The 14170-nt window shown below is 40.5% G+C and overlaps 1 protein-coding gene across 3 annotated transcripts in view; it reads right to left on the bottom strand.

Moving 5' to 3' along the window:
* PARD3B (par-3 family cell polarity regulator beta) overlaps positions 1 to 14170 on the bottom strand; it is a 361423-nt gene that overhangs the window by 287446 nt on the left and 59807 nt on the right. The window contains exon 1 of one of the 3 annotated variants that reach the window (XM_072341853.1): positions 13510 to 13596. The exons of 1 other annotated variant lie outside the window; for it this stretch is intronic. Coding sequence is in view for 1 of the 2 variants with exons in the window: in XM_072341852.1 (XP_072197953.1) it covers positions 12714 to 12737 (24 nt within the window). In the remaining variant the exon portion in view is untranslated. Of the gene's footprint in view, positions 1 to 12713; positions 12762 to 13509; positions 13597 to 14170 lie in introns of those variants that run through there. One more of the 3 variants, XM_072341852.1, reaches the window with a different exon arrangement.

Genomic DNA, 14170 nt, shown 5'->3' with positions numbered 1-14170 from the left:
CAATTCACTCAACCTAATGCAACCTAAAATTCCTATCTGCCTTGGGGAAAAAAAAAAAAAGAGTATTTCAAAAAACAATTACAACAATCAGTGCCAGCCCATCTGACTATCATCTTTAACACAGCAAAGTCAAACTATCCAAAACTCGCTATGAAATTTGGCAGAAAAACAACTTAGCTCAACAATCTGCTGTATTTGCTGTCTTCATTATAAAGACCTTTCACATAGCCTTTGCAAGCATCTATGTTCACAGAACATACCTCGCACTATTAAACATCGTTGCAGTCTGTGTTGATATCATCTCCACACTAATCAGATTGATTATTTCTGATATACTGCCCTGTTGCACCACCATAATGCTAACCAAACAAACAGAATTACAGGGACATGATGATGATATATAGATATTTAATACCACACTTTTCGTATTTATTTATTTAACATTTATTGGCACCGCTGCCACAGAAATCAACAGAACTGTGAGCAAATCATGAGCATTACACTGGTGCTGCAACCATTTTGTCAGAGGCCATCAAAGAATGCAGTCCAGGATAGCTCACAAAGAACAACCTTGAAGAGAAATGAGGCTGGTGGTTCTGCTTCGCTTCTAAGAGGCAATCAGAGAGTACTGTTTGCAACACCCCAAAACTGCCTCAGGATACCAGCAGGATGCTGAGTAACAGCCGTGTGCCTGGTCAATCCTTACAGAACTTTCTCACACGACATACTGAGAGATAACCTTGCAATTAAGAAATGTCTTTGTAAACATTACAGCTCGGCAAACTTTCATTACAGTAACATTTTCATGGTTAGTCACTATCTACTGTAGTATTCTTGTATAAAGAAATTTAACTAAGTAGTCATTATCTTTTGAGTTCTCTTTCATCTGTAGAAACAACTGGCGTTATTTCTGGAGCTCCATTAATCTCATTTACAGCTAGTAAACTAAGATATAAACTATCACTGAGGCATACTTTATATATTACAAAGCTGTTAAAAGCATTCCAGTTCATTTATTAGTCCATTATTTAATGAAGCTCTACTCCATCTCAATCTATAGCGCTAAAAACAAGACTAGGAAAAATCTTCGCATTGTCCCAAGACTGACTGATATAGATAGAACACAAAACTGTTTTTAAAAACATTCTGGTGCAACCTTTTTTTTTCTTTCGTGCTTAGAAACATAATTTAACCATTTTTTGAGTAGATTATTCTTTTTAAAGGTCCTTTTCTTCCTCACTACCTCCTCCTTCCAAACGAAAAGGGTTCCTTTCAATGACAACCAACATTTATACAGCAGCTTTTGGACTTAAACACCCAGAGTTCTCTGAGATAGTGCAAACAAGAATAGGGTGAATACTATTCAGCCCTGTAACGGGCTGCTATACAACCCAATAGCCCAGTGCATGTCACATAAGACCAACAGCTTATCAGTTTCTCCTTCCCTCTTGGCATAGAAATACATTATTCCACACATAGATCAAGCCACTTTAACAGAGGTAGCAGAGAAACACACGGTTGTTTTACTTGAGACCCTTTGTCAGAGCTACTGGGCATGCAGGTTGGTCTCTGCAGGCAGAGAGCCTCTGGACTTCTCTTACCAATGACCAGCATGTCTGCCACCCAACCAGAGCTCATAGCAAAGCCCAGCACCTAAGAAGGAAAGTTAGGACTGCCCAAAGGAGAAAAGCAATATTATCTCAGTACAACCTCCAGGGTGACAGGACAAGGGCTGAAACCATATGACTTTTGATTTACAACTGTTTTGTGGCAGAAAGAGTTTAAGTTTTGGCCATCTGACTTTACCCACAGTAAAGACAGGGCTGTGGTGCCCACATGTAAAATGGTAGAAGAAAGCTGCTGACCAGCAAAACAAATTTGGCCAGCAGTTCATGGAAGGTCTGGGAAAGTGGGGAGCAGCCATATGGTGAGTGACCTCTTTCAGTGAGCCAGATTCCTCTTGGTTGATTTACTGTCAAGTCAGTACAGCAGCAGTTCTGTATGCCTAACAAAATCTGCCTCTTTAAATAGAAATGTAGCAGGAGGAGAATATAAGAATATTCTAGAACATCACTTAAAATTCTACCATCTATAGACAGAGCCATAAATATTTAACATGTTTACTGTACTGAATACTTGGTGCTATTCAAGAAAATAAAATGGAAGATAACTATTTTTACAAGTATATATGACTGCTGTTCCAAAAGTACTATTGCTGATTTTAAAGCACTTGACCTACCCAATCTGAATCATCTCCTCAGGAAAAAAAAAAAAAAAAAGAAAAAAAGAAAAAAAAAATTTAGAGAAATCTGTTTGGTGTAACTCATCTTGAAGCTATATTCAATGATTCAGTGCAACAGCAAAAATCCAGATTATTCAGAAGCCACAGAAGCTAACCTCAGCTTCTTAGAACACATCAATAGAAACTTTCAACACAAATACACTGCGTTCTTAATTTTATTCAAAAGTACTTCCAAATTGCTGGAGCAGCAACCAAACCATAGCTCACTGCTATTCATTCAGGTCAGAGGAGCGAATAACACTCCTGAATACTCCCAGACCTCGAAAGAGCATTGCCATAGAGAAACTGTTCAGATGAAGACAGTATATATGTCTGAATTCATAAATCCTTTCAGCAAAGAGCTGATGAGGCCCAGCTGCACACCATCAAGCATCCGCTTCATAAAGCAGAGGGCTGACAGGTCTGCTGCACGTTCCAGACATTCACCTCACTGTCCTGGTTCCCAAAAAACAGAGGGGGAGGCAGGGGGCAAAATGAGTGGACACTGATCAGCTCTTGAGCAGCAAATGTCTCATTATGTTCAAGTGACAAGCATTAAAAAAAAAAAATAAAAAAATCAAGATGGGGGAGACGCACAAACATGCTGCTGAAACACAATCAAGAGTAGTGGGATTTCCTCATGTTTACCTAAGCAATTTTGTTTGCTCTCCTGGCAGCGCAGGCTCCTTACCTAACACCTCTGTCTACTACAGCATGATCAGGAGGGCTGTGGAGATGAGTGTGTTCCTGGTCACTGGAGGCAGGACCAGTGGTGGCCCCACCTGATGCATCCCATCAGCAGGGGCAGTGTTGGCTCATGTACAGGGGATAGAGTCCTTCCCTGCCCATCAGGTTTCATTTTCAGCCTTGCCTCAGCTCTACACTGGAGCACGGATTAAACAAATCTGCTTTAAGATCTTTAAAGAGGCCCTGAAGTTTCAGGTTCACAGGGAAATCCAGAGAGCTTCAGCATGTTCCATTGTGGAAGTCGAACACCGCTCTAATTATGCTGTCAAGCTGAGGATTGTGAACTCTTAATAAACAGAGACCTGTTTTCATGCAAATTTTGCTAGTAATAAAAAGATAGAAAGAAAAATATGCCAGCAGAATTGTTCCTGTAAGCAAAATGTTTTTCAAATGCTTTCATGGGCTGTCAGCAGCACTAACTAGAAGCAGTTACTGGGGCAAAGTACTGCAGCAGCAGCAGTGGGAAGTTCTGAAGCACTCCAGAGCAGGAAGCCCAGGAAGCACACATGCCCTCCTGCAGCAGACCCCTGCTCTGACCCCACAGCCGTGCAGACAAAGTGAAGTGCCCATGCTCCTGCTCTGTGGGACCCTGTGGCTGCAGACAGAAACAAAACCCCATGGGGCAAGCAGGGCTGTTCAAAAGGGACAATGATGCCACAGCAAAGTTGTAGTGAAACTGCTATCTCCCTGTCCCCACAAGCTGAAGAATAAAATGATGAGCATTAAAATACACGACCAAAATACAAACAAAATAATTAGATTCTTAGTTTTAATTTCCTAATGCAATCTATGGGGTCTAAAAACAAAACAGCACTGCAGAAGGTGATGCAGTGATGGCAATAAAGCAGTGACAACTTGGTTTTGGCTTGGCATTAATAACAAAATATTCTCAATTAACAAAGACCTTTTCAAAAATGACGCAGCAGATCAATGTGTCACACCCAGTGAGCCCACAAGCCTCAGGGCTCCAGCTGCTGCTAAGTCAGCAGTAAAGAAGGCATTTACCTACTGCACAGGGGTGCTGTGACAATTAATTAATGTTTGTAAAGTGCACTGAAGCTGAAAATTACTAGATACCATGCTAAATATTAATTACCACAACTACAGCATAGCACTGAAATTGTCATAGTGCTCTCTCATTGTAAACTGCTCTCACTGAACAAGGAGAAAAGTTCTCAGTACCCACCTGAGGTTACCACAGACATCCCTCAGCACCCTTCAGATGTACCTCTGCCTGCCAGTCCAAGCACACTCAGATAGCACAGTGCACTGGATGTGCTGCTGGTTGCAGCCACTAAGCCAGCTTGTGCATATAAAGCATCTGGCCCAGATTCAGTCTGCATATTGCTGCAAGTCACTGCCTATTGTGGAAGAGCTTGGAGGCAGGTCCGATGACTGCCTGTGCTTATGGGCCCACATCTGGCACAGCAGCTAGCAATTGGGGACAGCTTGCCATCTCCTTCACACAGGCAAGTTGAGAAAGCAGCTCAGTCTTTATAGACACCAACTACACAGTTCTAAACCCGGTGGAAGCTGCCTTGTGTCACAGTTTTACAGCTCCATCATCTTCTTTTCCTTTTGTGACATAACACTCTAAAATGCAGTAAAACAGATACAACAAATTAAAAAATTAAGGAGATGCCATCTTCAGAGCAGGCATTATGCCAGAGAAAAACAGCAAGAGATGCAACCCATGCAGAAATACAGTATATTCAAAAGTAGTATTTCATGATGCCATCTTTTTGGAGTATTTTAAAAGAGAAGGAGATTAAGGGGAAGAGAAGGATCGTCCCTATTCTGGGCTGGGAGCAGCAGATGAATATACTCCATATGTTTGGAAGTTTTTATCAATAACATCACATCCATCTGATTACATCTTGCTCACTGAAGGAAACACTACCACCTGTTTGCTCTCAGCCAACCACAAGCATATGTACAATCAATCACTTGCCGTGATAAGAGGCCAATTCATTCAGCAGAGGTACTTCCACTTAACCATTCACGTTAAGTAAGTGAACAGCCTAACAGTCTATTGTGCTTTTTTTTTTTTTTTTTTTTTTTTTTAAAAGTAGGAAGACTGTAATAAAAAATTAATTGAATGTGTCAGAAGAAGGATGTCACAAGAAGCATATCAGTATAGAGAGACATGGTAGTACATGCGCTCTAAAATAATGGCAGGATGCTGGCTCTGCTCTTAAGTAATTATTACAGCAGTTCTCCTATTCCCTATAGAGTTATGCATATTTATTTATTTTGAAGATAATCAGCCCTTGGGAAAGCAACTGGTGTACAGCTCCACATCAGTTTTATGTTTCTGAAAAATAACACTGACTTGCACTTGACTGCTTCTAAAACATGTATTTGTCTTTCAGAAATGCAGGGAAAGTCTCAAACTAGAGAGAAAGGCACAAAAGATCCACCTACTCTGATATCCTACAGCTACATTAAACATCTAAAATCTTTAAGTCTTTACCCCACAGTAACACCACCAGCCTTCAATCTTAGACCATTCTGAATGCACCGTACTAAAGCAGCAGAAGATTCAGAAGAAAAATCTCAGCTGGAAGCTATACAGCACAGGCAAGGCAGCTAGTAGTTGGGAAAGGGAGGTAATAGCCCACACCCTTCCCTTTTACAGACAGAAGAACTTATCTCCAGCTGGGATTTCCTACCTAAGAAGTGAAGCACATCCAAGTAGTTACACAATCAGTACAACTTTTCCTATAAAGGCAAAGAAAACACTGCACAGATTAATTATTTAAAGCACACCGACTTATCACTCCCCTGTGCAAATTAAAATCCCTATTCAGTGCTAGTACATGTCCTATTAAACATGCGGTGTGACGGGTGTTTGTATACAGCTGGGAAGCACGCTTCTGCAAGTCCCAGGGACAGCCCCACAAGCCTTGCAATGCACAGCAGCTTCCAGATAGATTTCTAACACTTCATCTTTAAAAAATAAGTAGGGAGAGCTACTATAGTACACAAAGTCCAAAATTACCTGAGAAGCATTTAGTCCTATCACGATTTTACCAATAAAAACACACTGGCTTATATGGGTACCTACAGGATAGTTCAACCACCTTTCTGCCAAGCCTGAGGTCCTCCATCTAGATTTCAGAGACTGCACTGCCAGGGGAAGTCAGTTTGCTTACTTACAGCACACCATTCCAGAGATCTCCATTCATTCGCCTCGCTTTAAATGCCCTTATAAAGTACATATTTAACATAACCAAAGGCAGAATCAAAATGTTGGGGGCATTAAATCAATGTGCATTGTCAATACAAAGACAATATATCATGGTGAACATCCAAATACCAGCAACTTAAGCTCAACTGTCATAAGCACGCCATAAAATTTGATATCTTAAAAGTTGCATTTAATTTTACAATTACCGTCAATTTTAGCATTTCATCAAAGAAAGGAAGTCTTTTAGATTCCCACCCAGTTCCTCCCTCCCACAGAAAACCATCACAAGATACAGAGAGGAGTTTTTAAACTCAAGAAGTTGCCAGCTCTCAAAACACACCATCATATATCACACAACAACTGATGTTATCTTCAAGCTGCAGCTGTGGGATGCAAATTAAGAGAAGTGATTCCCAGCTTTATTTGAAGGAAGTTTGTCATGTTTTTGGATTCTGTAGGACTGCTTCCAGTCACGAGCTCAGCCCATCAACCAGCAGTTACCAGCAACTGGGGTCAACACTTTTTATTTTTTAAATGTCATTCTAAGCCAAGTCAATCTCAGTACTGAGATCACTGACATCAAAAAAATTTGGTAGAGAGCTCACACAACAGAGTACGCCAGAGAAGGACAGAAGAGCACGTGTTCCCACATATGGGCTAGAAAGATATTCTTCAGCTCCAAAGAAATATAGAGGACATATTATCACAATGACAATGAAGCATAACTGTAGGAGCATACAAAATAAAAGCTAACTACTAATAAAGTATCATTAACTCTGAGCATCCTCCCAGCTCTAGACAGAATATTATCACTGCATTAATCCAGGAGTACTCATGCAATACTAAATCACTTTGCTGATCATTCATTTATAATCCTTTCTGTCATTTCTCTTCAATAATGGAAACAAATATGCAAGCAAACAAGCACAAATTCTTTTCTAGCATCAGTACTTTAAAGAAACAAAAAACACCCTAAGTGTCTTGTTAAAAATGGCACCTTGAATTTCCTTCATCAACACATACTAGAAGACCCACTACTTCCCACTGCATTACCATGTACACTCACAACCCTGCTCCAAAGTCCCTACAAGCATTTCCATCTTTTTCTTTTCTAAACAATGCAGTGGCCAGCTGTGCTCATATCTTGGAAAGCTGACTGACATCATATCAGAAATTTCACTCCAGCAGGCATGAAGCCAGCCAGCAAGAAACTGAAACTTCAGAACACATGGACAGAATACACCCAAGTGTGTGAAACTCTATGCTCTGTGTTTCTTTCTCAGACAAGTGCCATTTAAGATATCACTGCTGAAGTGAGGATATACAGCTTCACAACGTCGTCCATCTCTTGCTGTTCTGCAGGCATGTCATACACCTGCCTGGGCTGTGCTGTTCAAAACCAGAGTGCCTGAGCAATTGGATCTACTTCCTTGCAAACAGCTGCCCCCACCCACGAGGATGACTTTGCACCCTGCTTCATACCCAGCTACCCTCTGCAAGGGTGCTGCAAAATGGCAGCTTAGCTTCTAATCTACCTAGAATGAACTTGAGGCAATGAACCACTTATCAACCAGGAAAACAAAAAAACCAACCACCACCACCACCAACAACAACAAAAAAGAGAGAGAGAAATAAAAAAAAAAAAAAAAAAAAAAAAAAAAAAAAAAATCAACAAAATAGAAGCAAACTTACTTAGTATCTAAAATCAGAATGGAAGGAATGGGCCTACTAAGCTAGCTTTTATATTGGGGAAAATTTTAATGATAGAAAGGTAAGCAAAAAGTAGTGCACAAGAAATTCTAGAAGCCTTTTGTCTGGACTAGATGAAAGATTCCTTTTAACATCCAGCAAAAAAGTTAGGGCAGTTTATAGATTAAGGTGTTTAAGGCTGTTTCTCTGGACCATAAGGCCCAACACAAGAGCTTGGTCCAAACACACCGAAGCCCACTACAACCTACTAAGCAACCACCATATCAAACCCTCTTTACTGTATTCTGTACTGGTAAATATATCTATTCTCCTTCCTAAACAATGTATGAAGGCATTGTAATTAAAGTTGATAATTGCTGGCAATTTTAACTTGAGAGTGTTATCAGTACCACTTCCTCCCCTTCCTTCTTAACAAGCGACTAAATTACAATTTCCGGTACAATGAAAATCGCAGGAGCTGCACTTTGTAGCATGCACTCTTACACCTGGAAGCGTATGTAGCACAAACAACAGAAGACAGAGCCAGCACCCACCAATTACAGCTCTCTACACAGATCAGAGGGCTCATTTAAAGGAAAAAGTACCATGATGCTGTACTCTTTTTTTCTTTTTTAAGCACTCAGCCCATCTTACAATTCTTTGTTGAAGACTCCCTTATAATATCTTTCCCAGGACAGCATCACAGAGCCACCTTCAATCATGAAGAACAAGAGGTCATAAGCTGACTCTTAACGGCTGTGTCCTACTTTTGAAGAATCTCTGGCTGGAGTCAGCTACCTGTAAGCACACCTGGAAAATTCTCAGAGCTCAAAAGGCTTAAGTCCCTGTAGACTATGTACACATAGTACTACAGATGTATCATCATCATCATCGTATCATAGTTGGAAGGGACCTTAGAGATCATCGAGTCCAACTCCCGGGTTTTGAGCCCCCTGTGTAGCGAAGCGGCACTTCTACCCCTGCGCCACAGGGGGGATTCGAACCCGGGCCCTCCAGTGCCGCAAGCAGCAGCTTATACCACTGCGCCAGTGGGGGCACACAAACCACACTCCTCCCCTTCCCTTAAAAAATAAATAAATTATGTTGTCCACATTGAGGTACTTCAACATGTAATCCAGTGCTTAACTTCAACTAGCGATATTGCAAGAGCTTGGCCAGTCCTACCAAGATGCATGAAAAGATGCTGTATATACCCTAATTTTCAATAATTAATCAACAGTCTCACAGATTTTAAAATAGAATATAAAAACTATACAGATGACAACTCAGGCAGTTCCTTTAAAGAATAAACACATGTAGTAAACCCTGTTTTCTACAACACCAACCAATCACTACTTACTACTGTCAAAAATACCTTAAGCCAAAGCAAGGCTTGTTATGATTAGCATCAGGGTATTAAAAGGAATCTCCAAATGCTGACTCTTACTCAGTGGTCTGTTAAACCAAGTCTTATGCAACTCTTAATCACCATCTGCTCAATGGTATTTAATGCCTGTAAAATAGTATCATGTGTTGCAACATTGTCAAGATAAATACATTAGACACTGTACTCATGTGAATGTTATACACACAAATAATAATCAATAAATACAGAAACAAGAGCAGCTGATCCATAAGAGCAATTTCTATCTTCCTGAGCAACTAACAATGCCACTTTCATGTTCTGTTCCAGACAACCATACATTTAAAAATGCCAACACTGGCATTCTGCTGCCAGAGGGCCTACTAAAGACTGCAGATCAAGCCACCTCATTCAAGACAAGGGGCTTCCAGGGCTGAGGAGCATCACATGGATAAGATAAAACTTCACACTTCCATTCCCTGGGGTTCTGCCTGCTCTCTACAGATAGAAATTCAATCACCAACCCTGTCAAGATAGCATCTTCCTCAATATTCAAGCCACATAAATTTGGAATTCAGAAGGTATATTTCTCTCTGTTCTTGAAAAGGGCATGCAGCCCATGTCTGCATCCCACACCACGGTCAAAATGACAAAGGTAAAATAAAATAATTTTTTTTTTTTTAAAGTGAAAAAAAAGACTAATTTGAGAGTTTCGACACTATGCAAGGAGCCTAATTGATTTCAGTAGTGTTTGAACACTTAGCAAATTGTGGTGCTCACCATCTTGATTACCTGCATACATGAACTGCTAAGGATCCAAGTAATCCAGTTAGAGTATCCAACATAGTAATTTACAGTAATTAACTACTTCAAAGGTGACCTTTATTAAACTATCTTAAAAATACATGAGATTTTTATTTAAGCATTAAACAAAACATTGATATCTCAAGTTATTTCTTTATATTTCAGACTTTTTGCAGCACAAAGCAACAGTGTAGTTATGATGAGAGAAAATAATGGGGAAAACAGACTTGTAATCTCACAAACCCTGGCACTAGTAAGAACTGGATGGTGGTTATTGCCTCCCTAAGCCTGTGAAGCACAATTATCTATGTAGGTTAACCCAGTCCTAAGAGGGTGGCAGGATCTTTATCAAATTGGCCAGGCTAGTCGCATTTACAATCCACTATCAAAGATAATCTTATGCAGAATGGAGTCCCCATAGCTCTCTTGTCAACATTAATATCACCTTCATTCCCTAAAGAAGCCCTTTTCAAATTCCAGTTTGTGCCATTCTCGTAGGGTGCTCGTGCACACTTACTTTCCCAGAATTAGTTAAATGCTGCCTTTCCACCTAGCAAGCATTCATGACTTACAATGCGTTTACTCTTCAGAGCCAGTCCAAAAGGAAATTCAGAAAGGAGAACTTGGAAGAGGAGTCCCCAGCACTGCACCTATTTTACAGAAGATCTTATAGCTCCATCTAGCTCTGCACAAAGGAAATCACTGAGCCATCTAAGAAACTGCAAGCTCAAAACCAAGAAATCCCAGCCATCTCCCACACAATGATGTGGGCTAACACTAGCTGTAGATACACTAGTGCTTAATGGGCACAATAGTGACCCCTTTTTTGAAAGGTAAATAATTCAACCACTTTCATAAATGTATTTTTGTTTTCCATTGTAACCATAACTACCTCCTGCTCAAGTTACACAGCTGATGAGTGGCACAAGAGCTTTGTCATCAGAGGGGTCATGGAAGATTTGCTACTTCTTGATCCAAACCACTTGTCTTTGCCTCACTCTTTCACTTGCATTACAGCTATAGGATACCAGAAGAGGCCTCTGTGAGATGAAGGCTTCCACGTAGGGGGGCACGGCAGTGGAGCTGGTGAGCACAACATTGCTGCAGCTGCTGAGGGACACCTGAAGCCAGGGCCTGCTGCACCAGAGTTGCCCAGCAGCCCCACAGGAATGGTCCCTTGCCAGAGGATAAACTCTTAAGAAGGACTCTTGTTCAACACTGCTAAACAAAGGGATGTGCACACACTCATCCTAACAAATACCAGGTCATGATCCCCTCTCTCTAGGAACAAAGGTTCACTTTTGTGCCTACACTAATCTGCAACTTCCGTGCTCCATCTGAAGTAGTATCAATGACTGAAAGCTGGAGTGAAAGCACATGCACACCTGAATACTTCAGCATATTTATAAAATATATTCTGTCAACATTTTTTCTTCAATTTATGTTGATGCTTATTTAATTAACAGCATAATTTCAACTGTTTAAGCTTTCCTATTAAAGATCCTTCAAGTCCTCAGTGTGTACTTGTGTCAAATTTGCCTGCTGCAGGGGTAACTGTACCCATTTCACAAATCAAGAACTCCAATTTGTCAGCAAGATTGTTTTTGTTTACTTTTAAATGAATAACAAACAAAAAAGCAGTAGAACACCAGTAACTGCAGTAGGACACATTGCAGATAACTAGGCTTTGCCAGCTACACAGCAAACAAAACAAACAGCAATTTCAAGTACCATTCATATACAAATTAATATCTATTTATTCCTATGCATAACTTTATTTTTTTTAAAGCAAGGTCTACTTTCTCAGCAGAGCTTCAAAAGGCACAAAGCATTTCAACTATTAAGTCTTAACAGAAGAAAAACAGAACTATTGGAGAAAAACTGACATCATGAAGACAACCATTGTGGTTTTTATTTTTTTCCTGATTAGCAAAGTGCATCTCTATAGCTTCTTGTAACTACCATTATTTTAGGACTCTATCTGTAGCAGATTGTGATATCCCTCCTTCTCCTTTTGTGCAATAGAGTGCTGAATAACCATAAAAAAAATTTTTTTTAAAAAAATTGTTATTTAAAAAACTCAGTCCCTTTGAAAAAACCTCCAACAGTATTTTACATTTCACTTAGGCTACCCCACATGTGCAGTGCATAATTGGGGCAACCATTTTATATACTACAGTATCAAGCATCTCTGTAACCACTGGTCAAAAGATTTGAGTCACAGTTAAATCACTGATATTGTGCTAGAACAACACATAACGTGTTAAGAGGGCTGCACTGATAATCCATAAATTTCATATTTAAAAAAAAAAAAAAAAGTGTTTTGTTAGCATGTAATACTCTGTTTTGGAGAGAATTTATGCTCTGGTTACTTCTTGTGTTTCTTGGATACCATGGCTGCAAGAAGTAATAGGTGTCACACAGAAATATTCAAGCCCAAGACAGAGGTTTCCTTTTCAGGGCCACCACCACAGAGAAATGGCAACCAAGGCTTCCAGCAGCAGCTGAACCTGCCATCAACATCCTTATTAACCAGTGTCAGTCTCCAAAATGGAGGTGCTCACACCCTAGAGATTGAAAGACTTCTTCCTAAATTTCCACCTCAGCTTTAAGCATTTCAGCCATTCTCTGCAGCTCACCCAGAATTTTTTGTAGCAGTCCATAGTTGCTACCCCACAAAGAGATGATCATTTAGGAAGGGAGCTGGCTCATCCAGAGAGGTGATCCTGCTGAGCAGCACAAACAGCTGAAACACACCAGCACCTTTAGCAACAGTGCCACATGGCAGCATAATGAGCTGCAGGAAAAATCACCAGGTGCTGGAGAAGAGAGGTTCCCTTGGGTCGTTAGAGCTTCATGCTTTCTTCTAGGGCAAGGAGAAACTGCTCAAAAATTGGTGAGGAATACAAGTCTTCTCCTTGCACATGCAATGGAGACATGGTAAGTCTTTGAAGTGTGCATGTGAACAGTCCTTAGGAAGGGGAAGCACACTCAACAACCCAAGTTTAGCTAAGCCAAACAAAAGAAATAAGATTTTTGCAAATATCAAGAAGTCACCACCACCAAATTTCATAACACCAAAGAGCTCTTATCCAAGCATCTGTTATATATTCAACAATAACCAACCAGCAGAGCTTTTGCAACCATGCCCTAGGCTGAACAGCAGCAGCTGGGCCATCGCTGCAGCATGATGATGGAGTCTGTTTCATATCCAGAAACATAACCTACAAACAATAACATACTCCTAGTGGTGCTGCTACTCATCATAGAGCAAGGAAGCAGGGAAAGCGTGATCTCCCTTTACTATCTGCACCCTTTGGAACAGCAGGAAAGGAAAACGTTCTGCTTATGAAGAAACAAAATTGCTTCTAGCAGGTTCTCAACAACACCAGAGAAAGTAATTCCTATATAAAAAGAAGAACATAACTCACCCACTCAAACTCTGCAGTACTCCTCTTCAGCAGCAACCCAGGTCCAAGAGACACTCTCCCTTCAATGGCTGCCTCTTATATGAGCCCCCCCCTGAGTTCACCCCTTCTGGCCAGCTAGGGAGCACAGGTGCAAACAATCTGCTTGTGCTCCCTGGATCAGTCACACCCCTTCACCAGGTGCTCAATCACCAGTACAAGCCCTGACCTAACCAGTCCCCTGCAGAAGGAAACCAAAATTTGCTGTTCAAAAAATTCTGATCTGTGACCATTTATTGTAGAATATCTCCCCACCAGAAATTCTACACATTCAGCTGTAACATCTTAACTTGAATATTCTGATTTTCCATAGTCATCAATAGTGTAAACAATAAATTTTTCCTTCTATCTCCCTTATTTAACAACCGGAAGACACAGAAAGCTTTCTCAAGATGATTACTTGCTCTCACCTTGCAGGAAGATACAGGTCTTTTCATATATGACCTTTTCCTTCACAAGATTCCAGGAGGACAGCTATAGACAAGACTTTCTACCTCCTCCCCCATGGTCAGGTACCTTCACTAAGCTAGTGCTCATCACCATACAAAGCCAAAGGTAACAGAAGAGTACTTTAAGAACCATGTGTTTTTGTTCAGCCTTAGAAACATTAAATGTCATTAAAACACCAA

Source organism: Excalfactoria chinensis, chromosome 7, assembly GCF_039878825.1.
Source record: "Excalfactoria chinensis isolate bCotChi1 chromosome 7, bCotChi1.hap2, whole genome shotgun sequence".
In the NCBI taxonomy this organism is placed as follows: Eukaryota; Metazoa; Chordata; class Aves; order Galliformes; family Phasianidae; genus Excalfactoria; species Excalfactoria chinensis.
Note: the sequence above shows the minus strand (reverse complement) of the source record. Positions and strands in the feature narration are given on the sequence as shown.